General features: G+C 40.1%; 1 protein-coding gene across 1 annotated transcript in view; it reads left to right on the top strand.

Annotated features, from left to right (window-relative positions):
- The window catches only part of Ecd (ecdysoneless homolog (Drosophila)), a 22789-nt gene extending 7532 nt beyond the window's left edge, over positions 1–15257 (top strand). The window contains exons 3-12 of the mRNA XM_013025592.1: positions 799–916; positions 3195–3282; positions 4066–4244; positions 6847–7039; positions 7901–8029; positions 10199–10327; positions 11713–11798; positions 12907–13013; positions 13157–13343; positions 15116–15257. Of these exons, the coding sequence (XP_012881046.1) occupies positions 799–916; positions 3195–3282; positions 4066–4244; positions 6847–7039; positions 7901–8029; positions 10199–10327; positions 11713–11798; positions 12907–13013; positions 13157–13343; positions 15116–15257 (1358 nt within the window). The remainder of the gene's footprint in view (positions 1–798; positions 917–3194; positions 3283–4065; positions 4245–6846; positions 7040–7900; positions 8030–10198; positions 10328–11712; positions 11799–12906; positions 13014–13156; positions 13344–15115) is intronic.
- The last annotated feature ends 2076 nt before the right edge of the window (positions 15258–17333 follow it).

Raw genomic sequence — 17333 nt, 5'->3', positions numbered from 1 at the left:
AAAAAAAAAAAAAAACCAGAATTTCTGGAGTACAGATGAAACTATTTGCACTAAAAAAATATTTTCTAATTTCCTTTGTCATTTTCTGTTTGACTTTTCAGTTTCCTTGTCTGTGGAGAGTATACATGTTTGAAATTTTCTGCTCCAAATGCAGCTTCCTGATATTCCTAGAATGTTCCATTGTCTGTTAAGATCTGTGCATGTGTTGTTTCCTCTTTTTGGGAAAGTCCTCTGCGTATTCCTGAACTTGCTTCCAGGTTCCATGTGCTCATGTAACCTATAGTACACACCTCTGCTAGGGTTCACTATCTTGTTTTCTGGTGCTCTGCTTTGCTTATCTGACTCATTTAGACACTGAACTCTAAGAATTAGTGTCTTAGCCAGGCTCTGGTACTTCACACCTGTAATTCTAGATAGTCAGGAGGCTAAGAATTGACTGTTCAGGTTCAAAGCCAGCTTAGGCAGACAAATCCTCCAGACACTTATCTCTTTAAGTAACTGGGGAAAGAGCCAGAAATAGAGGCATGACTCAAGTGGTAATGTGCCAGCCATGAGTGGAAAATGTCCAGTTAGAGAAGCCCTGATTTCAAGCCCTCGTACCCTTAACATGCCACCACCTCCCCCCCACCCAAAAAAAAGAAAAAAGGCTAGGCATCTTGTTATCTTACAATACCAGTTCTCAGAGTAGTACTTAGAACATAGTTCTTGTCAGTGAGTGTTGTTCCAATAGAATTATTGTATATGTATTTTTATTTGCAGTGATAAATTTATCAATTACAGCTTGCCTTTCTCTCTTAGGAAGTGTTCCTGCTCATATGTATGGCATAACCAAGTTTGGGGATAGCATTGAGGATGAATGGTTTATTGTCTATATAGTGAAACGGATTACAAAGGAATTTCCAGAATTAGTAGCAAGGTATAGTAGTTACTTTAATTAATCTAAAGGTATTATATATGTATAACTAACTACATTTTTACTATGTAATAATTTTATTTTGAGGACTAGTACAAATTCACATTTGGGGCAGATTGCAGAAGTTGTTTTTTAAATTCTAATTACAAAATAGCAAAATCACATGATAGTGCTTTGGTTTTCTAGAAATTATCACCATGAAATTTTCTTACGGATTTTAAATAACAGTCCAGTCATGTATATATTTCACAGATGTATTTGATATGTTCCCTAACCCTTCTACTAGACCATTGCTGTATTTTTTTCAGAAGTAATACACAGAAGAAATTTAAAGAGCAATCAATAGGAAGCATTGTAATTCTTTTAAAATGGTACTGATAACGTGATATATTAAGGAGGAGCCACTTTAAACAGTATACAAACTGAACCACTCTCAAATGTAAGGCATGGTTTCTAAATTTATTTACCATGAGTTCATTTCCAATGAATCCTTTTTTTTTTTTTTTTTCCCTCTTGTCTGTTGTGGGGCTTGAACTTTGGGCCTGGACACTGTCCCTGTGCTCTTCAGCTCAAGGCAAGCACTCTGCCATTTGAGCCACAGTGCCACTTTTGGTTTTCTGGTAGTTAATTGGAGATAAGAGTCTCACAGATTTTCCTGCCTGGGTTGGCTTTGAACCACGATCCTCAGGTCTCAGCCTTCTGAGTAGCTAGGATTACAGGTGTGAGCCACTGACACCTGGCCCTAATGAATTATTGCTATTCTCTTCTGGAAGAAGTAGCTATCACAAAGATGTTCCATAGCTACAAGATATAGATTATTTACTTGTAACATTACAAAGTTTGAAGAATAAATATTCCTTAAAAAATTTTTGAAGGGCTGAGAAGGTGGCTCAGTGGTAGAGCGCTTGCCTTGCATGCTCAAGGCCCTGGGTTCGATTCCTCAGCACCACATAAGCAAAAAGAAAAAGGCTGGAAGTGGCGCTGTAGCTCAAGTGGTAGAGTGCTAGCCTTGAGCTGAAGAGCTGAGGGACAGTGCCCAGGCCCAGAGTTCAGGCCCCATGACCGGACCCAAAAAAAGAAAAGAAAAGAAAAAAGAGAAAATAAATATTAGGTGTTTGTTAAAAAAAAAAAGAGGTAGAGCACCAGCCATGAGCAAATAAACTGAGCAAGTATGATGAGTTCAAGTCCCAGTAGAAGTTTAGCCTAGGATACATAGCAAGCTATAGGTCTTCCTAGAGAGGCTAGGAGAATATATAAAATAAGCTATCTTTGTAGAATTCTGAATAGGGAAAATAACATTTGGAAGGCAATGGCAGGCGGATCATGAATTCAAAGCAATCCTGAGTTACATAGTAAGAATCTTCCACAAAATGAAACAATAAAAAAGTGTGTGGGGGTTAGAACACACAGAGACACAGGCACACACTCACGCTCGTGCGCGCATACACACACACACACACATTCCTGTTTACTGGATCATGCATAAGCAAACTCTAGGATAAAGAAGAAATGCATTTTTTTGTTTATATACTTTCCTTTTCTTCCTTTCTATCCTTTCTTCTTTCTTTTTTCCTTTCTTTCTTTCTTTGATTGTCTTAGGGCCTGAACTCAGGGCTTGGGCACTGTCCCTGAGCATCTTTTGCTCAAGGGTGGCACTCTACCACTTGAGCCAAAATGCCAACTTCCATCTTTTGCTGTTTATGTGGTACTAATGAATTGAACCCAGGACTTCATCATGCTAGGCAAGTACTCTACCAACTGAGCCATATTCCCAGCCCCATATATACTTTTCTTATTTTCTATCATGTCTCTATCTATTTTCTCCTTACAATCTTATAGTATCTTTTAGGATTTGCTTAATGGTACTCTTAAATACTTTACTTTCTTATAACAATCTTGGCTAGTACATACTCAGACATTTACTGAGGTGAATAGAATGGGTTAGAATAAAGCTAATTTTGTTTTTGTTTTTGAGGTCATGGGGCTTGAACTTGGGGCACTATCCCTGAGCTCATTTTGCTCAAGGCTAGCACTCTACCACTTTTGAGCCACAGTTCCATTTCCAGTTTTTGAGTGGTAATTGGAGATAAGAGTCTCATGGGGACATTTTTGCCCCAGCTGGCTTCGAACCTTGATCCTCAAATCTCAGCCACCTGAGTAGCTAGTATTACAGGCATGAGCCACGGGCACCCAGCTAGAATAAAGTTGTTTTGTTACCTAAGGAAGATGTGCTTTTGAATACAAATTGTGGGGGTTTTTTGTTTTATTTTTTGTTTTTTAGGATTGTAGACAATGATGGTGAGTTCTTGTTAATAGAAGCTGCTGACTATCTCCCTAAATGGTTGGAACCTGAAAATAGTGCCAACAGGGTAAGTATACTCAAAGTTTGAAACCTAGATAAACTACCACATTCTTTTTTCTTTTCTTTTCTTTTCTTTTTTTTGGCAGTGGTGGGGCCTCAACTCTGGGTCTGGGCGCTGTCCCTCAGCTCTTCAGGTCAAGGCTAGTGCTCTACCACTTGAGCCACAGCACCACTTCCGGCTTTTTCTGCTTATAGGGTGCTGGGGAATCAAACTCAGGGCCTCATGCATGCAAGATATATTCTACCACTGAGCCACCTTCCCAGCCCCATTTTTAAGTTATTATATTTTTTACAAACCCTTGTGTCGAGGGCTGACATTCAATAGACTGCAGTGATGCGGCTGCTCTGCTACATACAAAGCCCTAATCCATAAGCAGGTCGTCTACAAATGGTGTGCTAGGTTCCACCCGAACATGTGTTGCATGACGGGAGTGGGGGCCCCACCCTATGTGGCCACCCTGTTTCCCAGGACTAGAGGCACCAGACCCCGGTCCTGACACACAGTGGTGGGGCGATGACCCTGCTTCGACTCAAGGACTGGGCCCTGGGCTAGGCTGGCAGGGATGAATGGGGGACCAGCTATCCCAGGCCTACCAAGGCTCCTTTGGCACTGCCGTATTGTTCTGCCTGGGTGGGATACTGACTTAGAGGCATTAAGCCATAATCCCACAGATGGTAGCTTCACTCCATTGGCTCCTCAAGCAAGCATGTACACCAAATGTCTAAATTATTTTCATATGTAATAGAGTCTTCCAGACCACAGTGAGAATGAAAATGGACTCTTTTGCAGGTGTTTTTCCATCGTGGGGAGTTGTGCCTTATTCCTGTACCTAGGCGATCTAGAGCAGAATCCTGGTTACCCACCACATGCCCAACAATCCTACAGGCACTGAGTATCCTCTCAGAACATGCAGAAGATGTTCTGGCCTTGGAATCCATACGTGCTGCTGTGAACAAGCGCATCCAAGGGTAAAAAAAATAACACCAATCTTGTTCATGGTGTTGCATGCAGTTTAGGGACCTTGCTGAATTTAGACTTCCTTTACTTGGATTAATGCTGGCTTTCATTTTACTTGTATCCCTCCTCATGAAATAGATGGACACTAGTTTTATAAGCCAGAGAGGATTCATTGTGACATTTTTTTCCCAAATATGTTCACAACGTATCCAAATCAACCTTATTATTCTATCATTCTCCCTTAACCTTCATCTTTTTTTTTTTGAGGGGGGGGGGTCCGGTCATGGGGCCTGAACTCTGGGCCTGGGTGCTGTCCCTCAGCTCTTCAGCTCAAGGCTAGCGCCCTACCACTTGAGCCACAGCGCCACTTCTGGCTTTTTTCTTTTTTGCTTATGTGGTGCTGAGGACTCGAACCCAGGGCCTCATGCATGCAAGGCAAGTGCTCTACCTCTGAGCCACCTTCCCAGCCCGTAACCTTCATCTTTTTAAAGACAGTTTCAACAGGAAGAAACCTTTATGTCTTTTATTTATATAATTTTTTGGGGGGGTGGTCCGGTTGTGGGGCCTGAACTCTGGGCCTGGGCGCTGTCCCTTAGCTCTTCAGCTCAAGGCTAGCACTTTACCACTTGAGCCACAGCGCCACTTCCGGCTTTTTTTTTTCTGGTTATGTTGTGCTGAAGAATCGAACCCAGGGCCTCATGCATGCAAGGCAAGCACTCTACCACTGAGCCACCTTCCCAGCCCTATTTATGTAATTTTTAGATGGGCTCTTGCTGTTTTGTCCTGGGTGGCCTGTTCTCAATAATTCCACAGCCTCCTGAGAAGCTGAGTTTTGAGTTTACAGACAGGTGTCTGGCTTAGATGTATTTTCTACTTCCAATTCAAAGTATAATCTATGCCAATATTTTTGCATTTATTTAGCTAAAATATCATAATTCCTATCTACAGCCTGGATAAAAATTTAGAGGTGGGGGCTGGGAAGATGGCTCAGTGGTAGAGTGCTTGCCTTGCATACATGAGGCCCTGGGTTCGATTCCTCAGCACCACATAAGCAAAAACAAAGAAGCCAGAAGTGGCGCTGTGGCTCAAGTGGTAGAACACTAGCCTTGAGCTGAAGAGCTGAGGGACAGCGCCCAGGCCCAGAGTTCAGGCCCCAGGACCAGACCCAAAAAAAATAAATAAATAAAAATTAGAGATGATTAAACATGAAACCTAAGGAAACACAATGTACTCAGATTTTTTTTTATTAATTCCTTTGGTGAAATTCTTTGACTTATAAGGAACTTTTTGGACTTTATTCAGAAGAGAAGGAAGATTTTTAGCCTCATAACATCTTAGTTGACCTCATTCAGATATGACTACCTATTATTAGAATTTAACACCATTCAATTTTAACTAGTAAAAAAATCTTTTTTAGGTTTAACTATTTTTTTTTAATTTTTGTTTTTAAACAAAAAACATTTAAACTCAGGACCTGGATCTTTTAGTCAGGTACTCTCTCACATAAGCCATGCTTCTAGACCTTTCTTTTAGCTTTATTTCATATGCTTTTTACTTTTTACATTTTTTAGAAATATAAATTCTGATTTTGTCCTTATTCCAAGGGATAGCAGGCTTTTTTTGTTGCTGTTGTTATCATAATTCCCGGGCTTTTTTTTTTTTTTTTTTGGTTGGTTGTGGGGCTTGAACTCTGGGCGTGGGCGCTGTCCCTGCGCTCTTCAGCTCAAGGCGAGCTCCCCTGCTTGAGTCACAGTGCCACTTCCGGTTTTCTAGTGGTTTATTGGAGATAAGAGTCTCACTGACTTTTCTGCCTGCGCTGGCTTTGAACTGAGATCCTCAGATCACAGCCTCCTGAGTAGCTAAGATTACAGGCATGAGCCACTGGTGTCCAGCCCCCCCCCCTTTTTTTTTTTTTTTGGTATTGTACTAGGGTTTGAACTCAGGGCCTCAAGCTAGCTTAACTGGTGCTCTAACACTAGTCACGTCCTCAGCCCTTTCTATTTGAGTTATTTTACACAGGGTCCTTTGTGTTTGGCCTGGGGCCAACCTCAAAACAAAATCCTTCTATTTCTGACAAAAGTTTTTTGTCAGTCGTGGGACTTGAACTCTGGGTCTGGATACTGCCCTTCAGCTCTTCAGCTCAAGGCTAACCCTGTACGACTTGAGCCACAGCACCACTTATCGCTTTTTCTGTTTATGTGGTGCTGAGGAATGGAACCCAGGAACTCATGCATGAGAGGCAAGGACTTTACCATTGAGCTACCTTCCTAGACCCACTTCTGCCTTTCTTATAGCTTTGATTATAGGCATGTGCCATCATGCCTAGATTATTCATTGAAATGAGGCGTGAGGCTTCTCTAACATTTTGCCTAGAATGGCCTTAAACTGTGATCCTCCCAATCCCTGACTCTCAAGTATCATGAGCCATCATGTTTGGGCCTTTCCTTTATTTTCCATTTCATTTCTTTTTTCCTTTTCTTCTTTCCTACAGTCTTAAAGTATATTCTTTTCAGTTTTCCTGTCACTTTTTACTCACTTTTGATGAAGTAAGTCAAGATGTGTGAATTCTAGATATATACTATAAAATAAAAACAACATTGTTGCCCGGCACAGGTACCCAGAGAAAATTGAAGCCTCCCTTCATCGAGCACACTGCTTCTTGCCAGCTGGTGCTGTAATGGTGCTAAAGCAGCAGCCCCGACTGGTGGCAGCGGCAGTTCAGGCCTTTTACCTGCGTGACCTCATTGACCTGAGGGCCTGCCGGGTGTTCAGAACGTTCTTGCCTGAAACACGAGTCATGACATCGGTAAGGTAGCTCTTTTAGTCATTTGGTTTTTCTCAATGGAAAGAGAGTTTATTTATTTATTTTGTCGGTCGTGGGGCTTGAACTGTAGGCCTGGGTGCTGTCTGTGAGTTCTTCAGCTCAAGGTGAGTGCTCTATCACTTGAGCCACAATGCCACTTCCCCTTTTTCTGTTTATGTGGTGCTAAAGAATCAATCCCAGGGCCTCATATATGGGAGGCAAGCACTCTACTGCTGAGCCATCTTCCCAGCCCTTATTTTTATTGTTATTTATTTATTTATTTATTTATTTTTGCCTGTCGTGGGGCTTGAACTCTGCCTGGGCGCTGTCCCTGAGCTCTTCAGCTTAAGGCTAGCACTCTACCACTTGAGCCACAGTGCCACTTTTGGCTTTTTCTTGTACCCAAGGCCTCATGCATGCTAGATAAGCACTCTACCACTGAGTCACATTGCCAGCCCATAATTTGAATTTTCTAGAGAAATATTGGAAATATTCTGTGTTCTCTTAGCATGTTAATACACATTTTTTTCTTCTTTTTCTCAGAGGAGATTTTAAACACATGAATCTCTTCATCTTTATATATTCCCCTCCTATTTTGATCATATTTTCTCTATTTCCATATTATTTCCTTCTTTATACTAACACAGTTCATATCTTCCAGAGAACTAATAATTATTTATCTTCTGCTAATTGTACAAGTCACTACAGTAAATTTGAATATGAGTTTTATCTCACTATAGCTGCTATAATTAAAATTGAGTGGACAGTAACTAGGGTAGATGTTTGCATTTTCCCTATGAATATGTAAATGTGAATAGCTCCTATGCTTTCAGACACTTAGGAATTTTGTGTCCCACTACCTAGGTCACTTTCACCAAGTGTCTGTATGCACAGCTGGTGCAGCAGAAGTTTGTGCCAGACCGGCGGAGTGGATACACGCTGCCTCCTCCATCTCACCCCAAATACCGTGCCTATGAACTTGGCATGAAGCTGGTAATGTTGATCCTTAATGTTTTTTATTTCTTTATGTTAAAGAACAGAATAACCACACAGCCCAGCAAGTCTCAAAACATGCCCTGTGTATATGTGACTGTGGTAAAATATGGATTTTCAAATCAGAAGTTAAAAAAGGACTGTTCGATAAATGATGATAGGATAATTGCAAAGCATCTGAAAAATTGAAGTTTATTCCTGCATACTTACACCTAGAGACTCCATTTGTATCAAATAAACAATGAAACTAAAATCTGAAAGAAAACAATTTGTTTTTGGTGGGGGGGTCCGGTTGTGGGGCCTGAACTCTGGGCCAGGGCGCTGTCCCTCAGCTCTTCAGCTCAAGGCGAGCGCTCTACCACTTGAGCCACAGCGCCACTTCCGGCTTTTTTCTTTTTGCTTATGTGGTACTGAGGAATTGAACCCAGGGCCTCATGCATGCAAGGCAAGTGCTCTACCACTGAGCCACCTTCCCAGCCCAACAAAAATATTTTTTATTTTTTTTAATTATTATTTTTTAATGTAAGAACTACTTTTTTTTGGGGGGGGGTCCAGTCATGGGGCCTGAACTCTGGGCCTGGGCGCTGTCCCTCAGCTCTTCAGCTCAGGGCTAGCGCTCTACTACTTGAGCCACAGCGCCACTTCCAGCTTTTTGCTTATGTGGTGCTGAGGAATCGAACCCAGGGCCTCAGGCATGCAAGGCAAGCACTCTAACACTGAGCCGCCTCCCCAGCCCAACAAAAATATTTTTTATAAAATGAGTAAGAAAGTTTTTTGTAAGCATGACTTGAAACTAGAAATGATGAAACTAAAGATGATACTTTGAAAAATTAATTGTTATTGTAAAGATGAGGTGATGTACAGAGGTTTATAGTTACATTAGTCAGGTAAAGAGTATATTTGGGGGGAGGGTTAGAAGCAGGTGGGGAGCAGTGCCACCCCTTCCATCTTGATAAGTGTTTTATGTAAAAATTTAAGCCAAGCACATGGAACCATACCTATAGTCATAGCTACTCAGGAAGTTGAGGCAAAAGGGTCACTAGAGGCCAGACGTTAGGGCCACTATAACATAGCAAAAATCATTTTTAAGAAAGAGAGATAGGCCGGGCACTGGTGGCTACACCTGTAATCTTAGCTACTTGGGAGGCTGAGATATGAGGATCATAGTTCAAAGCCAACCCAGGCAGAAACGTCCTTGAGACTCTTATCTCTAATAAACCACCAGAAAACTGGAAATGGTGCTGTGGCTCAAGTGGTAGAATGCTTGACTTGAACTGAAGAGCTTAGGGACAGCGCCTAGGCCCAGAGTTGAAGCCCCACAACTGACCAAAAAAAAAAAAACAGAGAGCTGGATGCTGGTGGCTCATGCTTATAATCCTAGCTCCTTAATGAGACTTGAGATCTGAGGATCAAGGTTTGAAGCCAACTGGGACAGACAAATCCAAGAAACATTCATCTTCAATTAACCAGCAAAGGCCAAAAGGTGGGGCTGTAGCTCAAGTGGTAGAACACCAATCTTGAGCAAAACGCTCAAGGACATGGCCTAGGCCCCAAGGTCAAGCCTCAGTATCAACAAATATGCACACACACACACACAAAAATATATATAATATATACATATTTATAATATAAATATATATGTATGTGTATATATTTGACTTACATGTGTAAAAATAAAGTGGTGCATTTGTAATTAGGAAAAGAATCTAATCTGATTAGGAGCCTTTTTTTTTTTGGGGGGGTCCAATCATGGGGCCTGAACTCTGGGCCTGGGTGCTGTCGCTCAGCTCTTCAGCTCAAGGCTAGCACACTACCACTTGAGCCATAGCACCACTTCCGGCTTTCTTTTTCTGCTTATGTGGTACTGAGGAATCGAACCCGGGGCCTCATGCATGCAAGGCAAGCGCTCTACCACTGAGCCACTTTCCCAGCCCCCTGATTAGGAGCCTTTATTTTCATTTTCTTTCTCTGATTTTTACTATGTAGAATTTGAAAAATTAGATACAAATTTATATTTTTCATAAAATTTTAAAAAATATTCTAAATGTCCACATTGCCATGTGTTCAGTCACTTATTCTTGAGTATAGCCACATGGGAAGAAAATAACATGAAAGAATAAAACTTATTTTTAAAAGTAACTTAATAAAAACTCTGCCTATCTCCTCTAGGCTCATGGATTTGAGATCTTATGCTCTAAATGCATGCCACATTTTTCTAACTCCAGGAAGTCACTTACGACAACCTCACCACTCTGGGCCAGCTTCCTTGAAAGTCTGAAAAATAATGACTACTTTAAGGTAGGTTTTTTTTTTAAGTATACAATCCATAGAAAATCATGTTAATGACTTAAGTCCTGTGATCCATATTTAAAACTGTGACATAATTATAGAAGCTAGAGTTACTCAATGTACTTAAGGTCTTAAATGAGTGATGAGAGGTCATCTGGATTGCTTTTTACAGAGAAATCTAATACTATTTTATAAAACAAAAGTTATTATTTTTTTACTTTTTGTTCAGACATGGAGCTTGAACTAAAAGCCTGGGCACTGTCCCTGAGCTCTTTTGCTCAAGGCTAGCATTCTACCACTTTGAGTCACATCTCCACTTCCAATACTCTAGTGGTTAATTCAAGATAGTCTCATGGACTTTCCTCTGGGCTGGCTTTGAACCATGATCCTCAGATCTCAGCCTCCTGAGTAGTGAGGATTTCAGGTGTGAACCACCTTATTGTATCTGATGAACAACTTGCAGAAATTTATAAAGCAAACATGCAGGCACTACAGAGGAAAATTAGCAAAGACATGAATTTTCTAAAAAAAATTTTTTTTAACACAACTAATAACTTTTTCTTAAACTAGTCACCATTAGGCTTGGAACCAGTGGTTCACACCTATAATCCTGGCTGCTCAGGAAGCTTGAGATTTGAGGATTGAAGTTCAGAGCTGGCCAAATCAAGATTCTTGTTTTCAGTTAACTAGCAGAAGACTGGAACTGGAGGCATGGTACAGAAGTAGAATGCCAACTGAGCAAACAAACAGAACAAGTGTGAGGTTTTGAGTTCAAGCCCTGGTACTGACATTTGAAAAAAAGAAATCACAGATAGTAAGAGGATCTTACAAACATGATAATGAAGATAAGTTTTCAATATGTAAAACACAGTATGATGAAATTCAGTACAACTGGGAGCATGTAAAAATAATACTCTGTACCAATTGGACCAATTGTCAGTACATTGTAAATTTATAGAAATTTAATTGAAAATAATTTGAGCATATATTCCAAAAAGTACAGAAAGATGTAAACTGGTATCTTCTTTCATGAGGAAATATCCAAGAAGTAGAAACATTGATTATAAAGATTGTGTAGCGGAGTGCAAAAGTGCATGTACTATTAGAGCATATTTTTAAGAATGTTAAATATTAGGCATGATTACCTTTAGAAAAACACATGTAGAAAACAAGTAATAGTAGGTTATTTTTGGTTTTATTTGTGTCTTATTTTTACCTTCATCTGAAGAAACTGGAGCCCAGGTAAGTACATTAATGGCCAAACAGGTTGAGAGTCACGCCTTGGGATTTCTGAATGGTACAGCATATGCTACTTTTCTGAAAGTTACTAGTAATCATGTTATTTTAATGACATTGTATAAATAATATTCTGAAAGACAATCATCTTTTTTAAGGGACTGGTAGAAGGCTCGGCTCAGTACCAGGAAAGGCTTGAAATGGCAAAGAACTACTTCCAACTTTCAGTAGACCGGCCAGAAAGGTAAATGATAGTTGATGATTGGGTTCCTTTTTTTTTTTTTTTCTGGTGCCAGTCCTGGGGCTTGAATTCAGGGCCTGGGCACTGCCCTCAGTTTTTTATGCTCAAGGCTAGCGCTTTACCACTTTAGCCACAGCTCCACTTATGACATTTTTGGTAAGAGATAAGAGTCTCAAGGACTTTCTTGCCTGGGCTCACTTCAAACTGCAATCCTCAGATTTCAGCTCCCTGAGTAGGTAGGATTACAGATCTGAGCTGCTGGAACCTAGTTTTTTAAATAATAAAATTTATTTGTTATTATAAAAGTAGCATAGTTATTATAGCAAATAAATATGTAAGAAAGAAAAAAGTATACCTGAAGGTTGACCACTATTACTTATTTATTGCCATCTAGAATTTTTTTCAACTCCTTTTTTTTTATCAGATGTCTTTTAATATTGTACCACTGTTCTCACTGTCTTTGTGTCCAGTCCATATCCTGTTTATTATTATCCTGTTTATTATTATTTCTCTGTCTTGTAATTTTAGTTACTTATTTCTTTTCTTCTTTTTTTGTAGTCCAGTTGTGGGCCTGGGCGCTGTCCCTCAGCTTTCAGCTCAAGGCTAGCGCTCTACCACTTGAGCCACAGCGCCACTTCCGGTTTTTTTTCCTTTTTGCTTATGTGGTGCTGGGGAATCGAACCCAGGGCCTCATGCATGCAAGGCAAGCACTCTACCACTGAGCCACCTTCCCAGCCCTAGTTATTTTAAGACCCAGGACCAGCACACAAACATATACACCCCTGCTCCATTCTTTAATACCTAGGACCAGCACACACACACGCGCGCGCGCACACACACGCACACACATGCACACACATGCGCGTGCGCACACACACACATATACCTGCTCCATTCTTTTAAGATCTAAAGGAAGCATTCTATTACCTTTTTAAAATTCTCTATCCTTTCACCAATGAAAATAATTACTTCTTCCATGTCTCTCCTTACCATGTGATATTTGCAAATATTTTGCCATGTATTAACTTAGGGTTGGGATCAAATAAGAAATGTATTTAAAGTGCTAGCATGTGGTGTAATCCTATCTCCTTATGTCTTTTGTTTTCTACAGTTTACTTGCTATGAGCCCAGGTGAAGAAATCTTAACCATGTTACAGACAATGCCATTTAATATAGAAGAACTTAAGAAAGAAGAAGCTAATCTTCCCCCTGAGGATGGTGAGTGATGAACCATGATACAGCAGGAGAGCTGGAAAGAATGGAAAGGTGGTCTCTTGAGTATTCCAGTCTTCTCTGAGAGGATCTGTCATGACATGGACTTTCCTATCTGTAGAATAGTAATATGCTTTCTTCTTTTTCAGATGATCAGTGGTTAGATCTCTCACCAGAGCAGCTGGACCAGCTGTTAAAAGAAGCTGCTGGCAAAAATGAATCAGAGCCCATTTCTAAGAAAGAGGAAGAGCAGATCTATGACTTAACTGAAATCTCGGAGAGCATGAAAGCTTTTGTATCCAAAGTTTCAACCCACAAGGGAGCAGAGCTGCCTCGGTAACTTGTTTTAAGGAATAATATTTAAACAGTTCCATTGAAGCTGTCCAGTCAGTAGAAAGTACCATTTCTACTTTTTGTGGGTTTCAGTGTGTTGCACAAAAGTGCAACTGCCTAAAGATATTTTTTTTTTTTTGGTTGTGGGACCTGAACTTTGGGCCTGGGCGCTGTCCCTCAGCTCTTCAGCTCAAGGCTAGCACTCTACCACTTGAGCCACAGTGCCACTTCGGCTTTCTCTGCTTATGTGGTGCTGAGGAATCCAACCTAGGGCCTCATGCATGCAAGGCAAGCACTCTACCATTGAGCCACCTTCCCAGCCCAAGATAATTTTTTTTAAAGAAAAAAATTGTTACTTGCACAGCAAATATAATCTTTATTGGTGGCAATGCTCTTGAATCTCATGAAAGACTAAACTTCATACTCACTTCTCTCTCTTAAGAAGACAAAAAAAAGGAAGAGTATGTTCTTTTTTTGTTTTTTGGCTTGGACCTGAACTCTGTGCCTTGAGTACTGTCCCTGAGATTTTGGTCAAGGCTAGTGCTCTCCCACTTCAGCCACATTGCCATTTCTGGGTTTTTCTGTGGTTTAATTGGAGATGAGTCTCCTAGACTTTCCTGCTTGGGCTGGCTTCGAAATATGATCCTTAGCTCTCAGCCTGTTGAATAGGTAGGATTACAGGTCTGAGCCACTACCACCTGGCTTTTTCTTCTGGCTGGTCCTGGAGGTTGAACTCAAGGCCTAAGTGCTGTCTGAGCTTCTTTTGCCCAAGGCTCTACCACATCAGTCACAGCTCCACTTTTTGGTAGTTAACTTGAAGATAAGATGTCAGATGGGCTGAGGGCCCATTTGTATCAGAGAAAACATGGGTATTCTATATATTTTGGCATGCTTTTGAAGCTGGTGGCAATGAGGGTGGTAATGAAATGTCTTCAAGGAACTGAGAGATAAAAAAACTTACTCAGAGATATACAGGGTATTCGTACTGGGTTGGAAACTCCAGTCTTTTTTTTTTGTTCTTCAAAATTTATTTAAAATTTATTTATTTTTATTTAAGTTAAAAAAAAGTGTCATAGACTTTCCTGCCTACCTGGCTTTAGATCTCATGGTAGCATGAGCCATTAGCACCTGACAGTATATTCTTATTTATCTTTTAATATTTGATTTTTATTTATTTATTTATTTTTTGGTCATTGGTTGTGGGGCTTGAACTCTGGTCTGGGCCTGGGTGCTGTCCTTGAGCTTTCAGCTCAAGGTAAGTGCTCTACCACTTGAGCCACAGTGCCACTTCCAGTTTTCTGGTGGTTTATTGGAAATAAGAGTTTCATGGACTTTCCTGCCTAGGCTGGCTTTGAACCATGATCCTCAGATCTCAGCCTCCTCAGTAGCTAGGATTACAGATGCGAGCCACCAGCGCCCAGCCTTAATATTTAATTCTTAAAGAAATAAACTTTATAATAATAAACTCAGATAAATAATTTCTCTTACTAATGTTAAACCTCTCTTACAGGAGTACAGAGTGGGTGGGTTCCTAAGTAAATAAGCTAAATGTGCATAAGTGAAATTCTTTTCTATCTTCAAACTTTTCTTTCTGTTGCCCTGCAAAGGCTAATAAACACATGAACTGTTTTTTGAAAATTAAACTGCAGTTTTCCTTATTATCTCTCCTTTGTATATTTCTGTCAGTTTTCCTTAGAGTAGTGCTACATTAGAAAAAGTCTCAGAGTTGTGTTTAGTGTGAATTAATTAACTGTCTTTTCTCTTTAATCTTGTAGAGAACCTTCTGAGGCCCCTATCACTTTTGATGCAGATTCTTTTCTTAATTATTTTGATAAGATTTTGGGTGAGTTACAATGTGATGTTTACTCTCATTTTGAAATGTTGAGTAAAGCAGTTACTAGAGCTCTGCAGCATTAAATCACTCAGAAGTTAAAATACCTGCTTTCTCCCCATGGTTTTGTGTGACTTTAAACTATGAACTGCTATCCTGTTAAATAATTTCAGAGGATAACTATTGTCTTGCTTGTCATAGTAACTGCTTATTACATATTTGAGTGCATAAATGTTATGTGATTAGATAGAGAATTTTGACCTTGGCTTCTAGATTGTGTTTTGTGTGTGTGTGTGTTATTATTTTTCTCTCTTTCTCTTCCAGACTTACTATTTTAGAAATTAGTAAGAAAATGACAAATGGAAGGGAACATAGTAGAGCCCTTCTGACAGACATAATGGCCCGAGTTAATTCCCAGTACCATCAGAAGTAAAAATAAAGGCCCAATAAAAAAATAAAGAATATTCTCTGAAGAAAAATATAGTCAGTAAATATTTGGAAATAGTTAATTCTTCATAGTAAACAAAAATGCATAACAAAAATACAAAAAATTTTTAGTCCATTATATTGGGAAAAAATTTAATTGATAATAAGTAGAGGGTGTTTTTAGTTCTGTTTTTTTGTGCTGGTACTAGGGTTTGAACTCAGGTCCTGGGTGCTGTCCCTTACCTTTTACCATCAAAGCTGGTGCTACATCACTTGAGCCACTGCTCTACTTCTGGCTTTTTGGTGCTTAACTGGAGATAAGAGTATTGTGGTCTTTTCTGCCCCAGGCTAACTTTGAACCATAATACTCAGATCTCAGCCTTCTGCTGGTGCCCAGCCGATAACCAGTTATTTGTTGTTGCAGTTGTTTTTAAAGGTTGGAAAAGTGAGCATTGTCAGACTCTGGGGTAAAGTATAAGCTGAGTTTCAGAAGACATTGTACAGTTCTAGAACATTCATAATGTTTGACTTAGTCATTTTAGTTCTAGGGATTTACTCTATGAAAAGAGATAATGTGGTCATTATAGTATTGTAGTAGCAAAAGATTGGAATATCCTAAGAGGATATGGTTAAATAAATCATTATGTAGCTATGTAACTTATTAGGTAGAGCCATAATAAGGAATGGAGTCCCCACAGGAATACTGCGACATCTAGATAAAAAAGAAAAATGTGTTTATGTATGTATACACCCTCATAGCTTAAGGTCTGAGTATCCACCACACTGTCAAAAGATAATCTCTGAGAACAGACAGAACTATGAGACAATACTTTTTTTTTTTTTTAAATCGTGAAAATACCGTACAGGCTAGCATTCTACCAATTGAGCCACAGCACCACTTTTGCTTTTTCTGCTTATATGGTGATGAAGAATCGAACCCTGGGCCTCATGCATGCAAGGCAAGCAGTCTACCACTGAGCCACATTCCCAGCCCCCCAAAACATAAGTTTTTAAAGAGTACTACTATGTAGCCCAGGCCAGACTGGCCTCAACTTTTCAATTTTCCTTCCTCTGCCTCTCAGGTGCAGGATTGCAGGTGTATCCTACCATACTTGGCTGTTTTTATTTTTATTATTATTATTGTTGTTATTGTTATTTTAATTTTCAAGTAAATTTTTAAAAAGAGTTGGCTTTACAAAAGTAGACTGTCACCTGGGTACCAGTGGCTCAAGTCTATAATTCTAGCTACTCAGGAGACTGAGATCTAAAGATTGCGGTTCAAAGCTAGTCCAGCCAGGAAAGTCCATGAGACTCTCCAGTTAACCAAACAGAAAACCAGAAGTGGCACTGTGGCTAAGTGCTAGCCTGGAGAGAAAAATCTCAGGGACAGTGGCTGGGAAGTTGGCTCAGTGGTAGAGTGCTTATCTTGCATGCATAAGGCTCTGGCTTTGATTCCTCAGCACCACATAAGCAGAAAAGGCCAGAAATGGCGCTATGGCTCAAATAGTAGAGTGCTAGCCTTGAGCTGATGAGCCCAGAGTTCAGACACCATGACACACACACACACACACACACACACACACACGTTCAGACACCATGACACACACACACACACCACCCCCACCCCCCCACCCCCCAGGGACAGTGCTTGAGCCCTGAGTTCAAGCCCTATGGACTAACAGAAAAGATAAATAAATTAAAAGCAGACAGCATAGCCCATGCATTTTCCTGCAAAT

The sequence above is a fragment of the Dipodomys ordii genome, unplaced genomic scaffold (assembly GCF_000151885.1).
Source record: "Dipodomys ordii isolate 6190 unplaced genomic scaffold, Dord_2.0 Scaffold86, whole genome shotgun sequence".
Taxonomy (NCBI): Eukaryota; Metazoa; Chordata; class Mammalia; order Rodentia; family Heteromyidae; genus Dipodomys; species Dipodomys ordii.
This window is presented reverse-complemented; position numbering and strand designations above follow the sequence as displayed.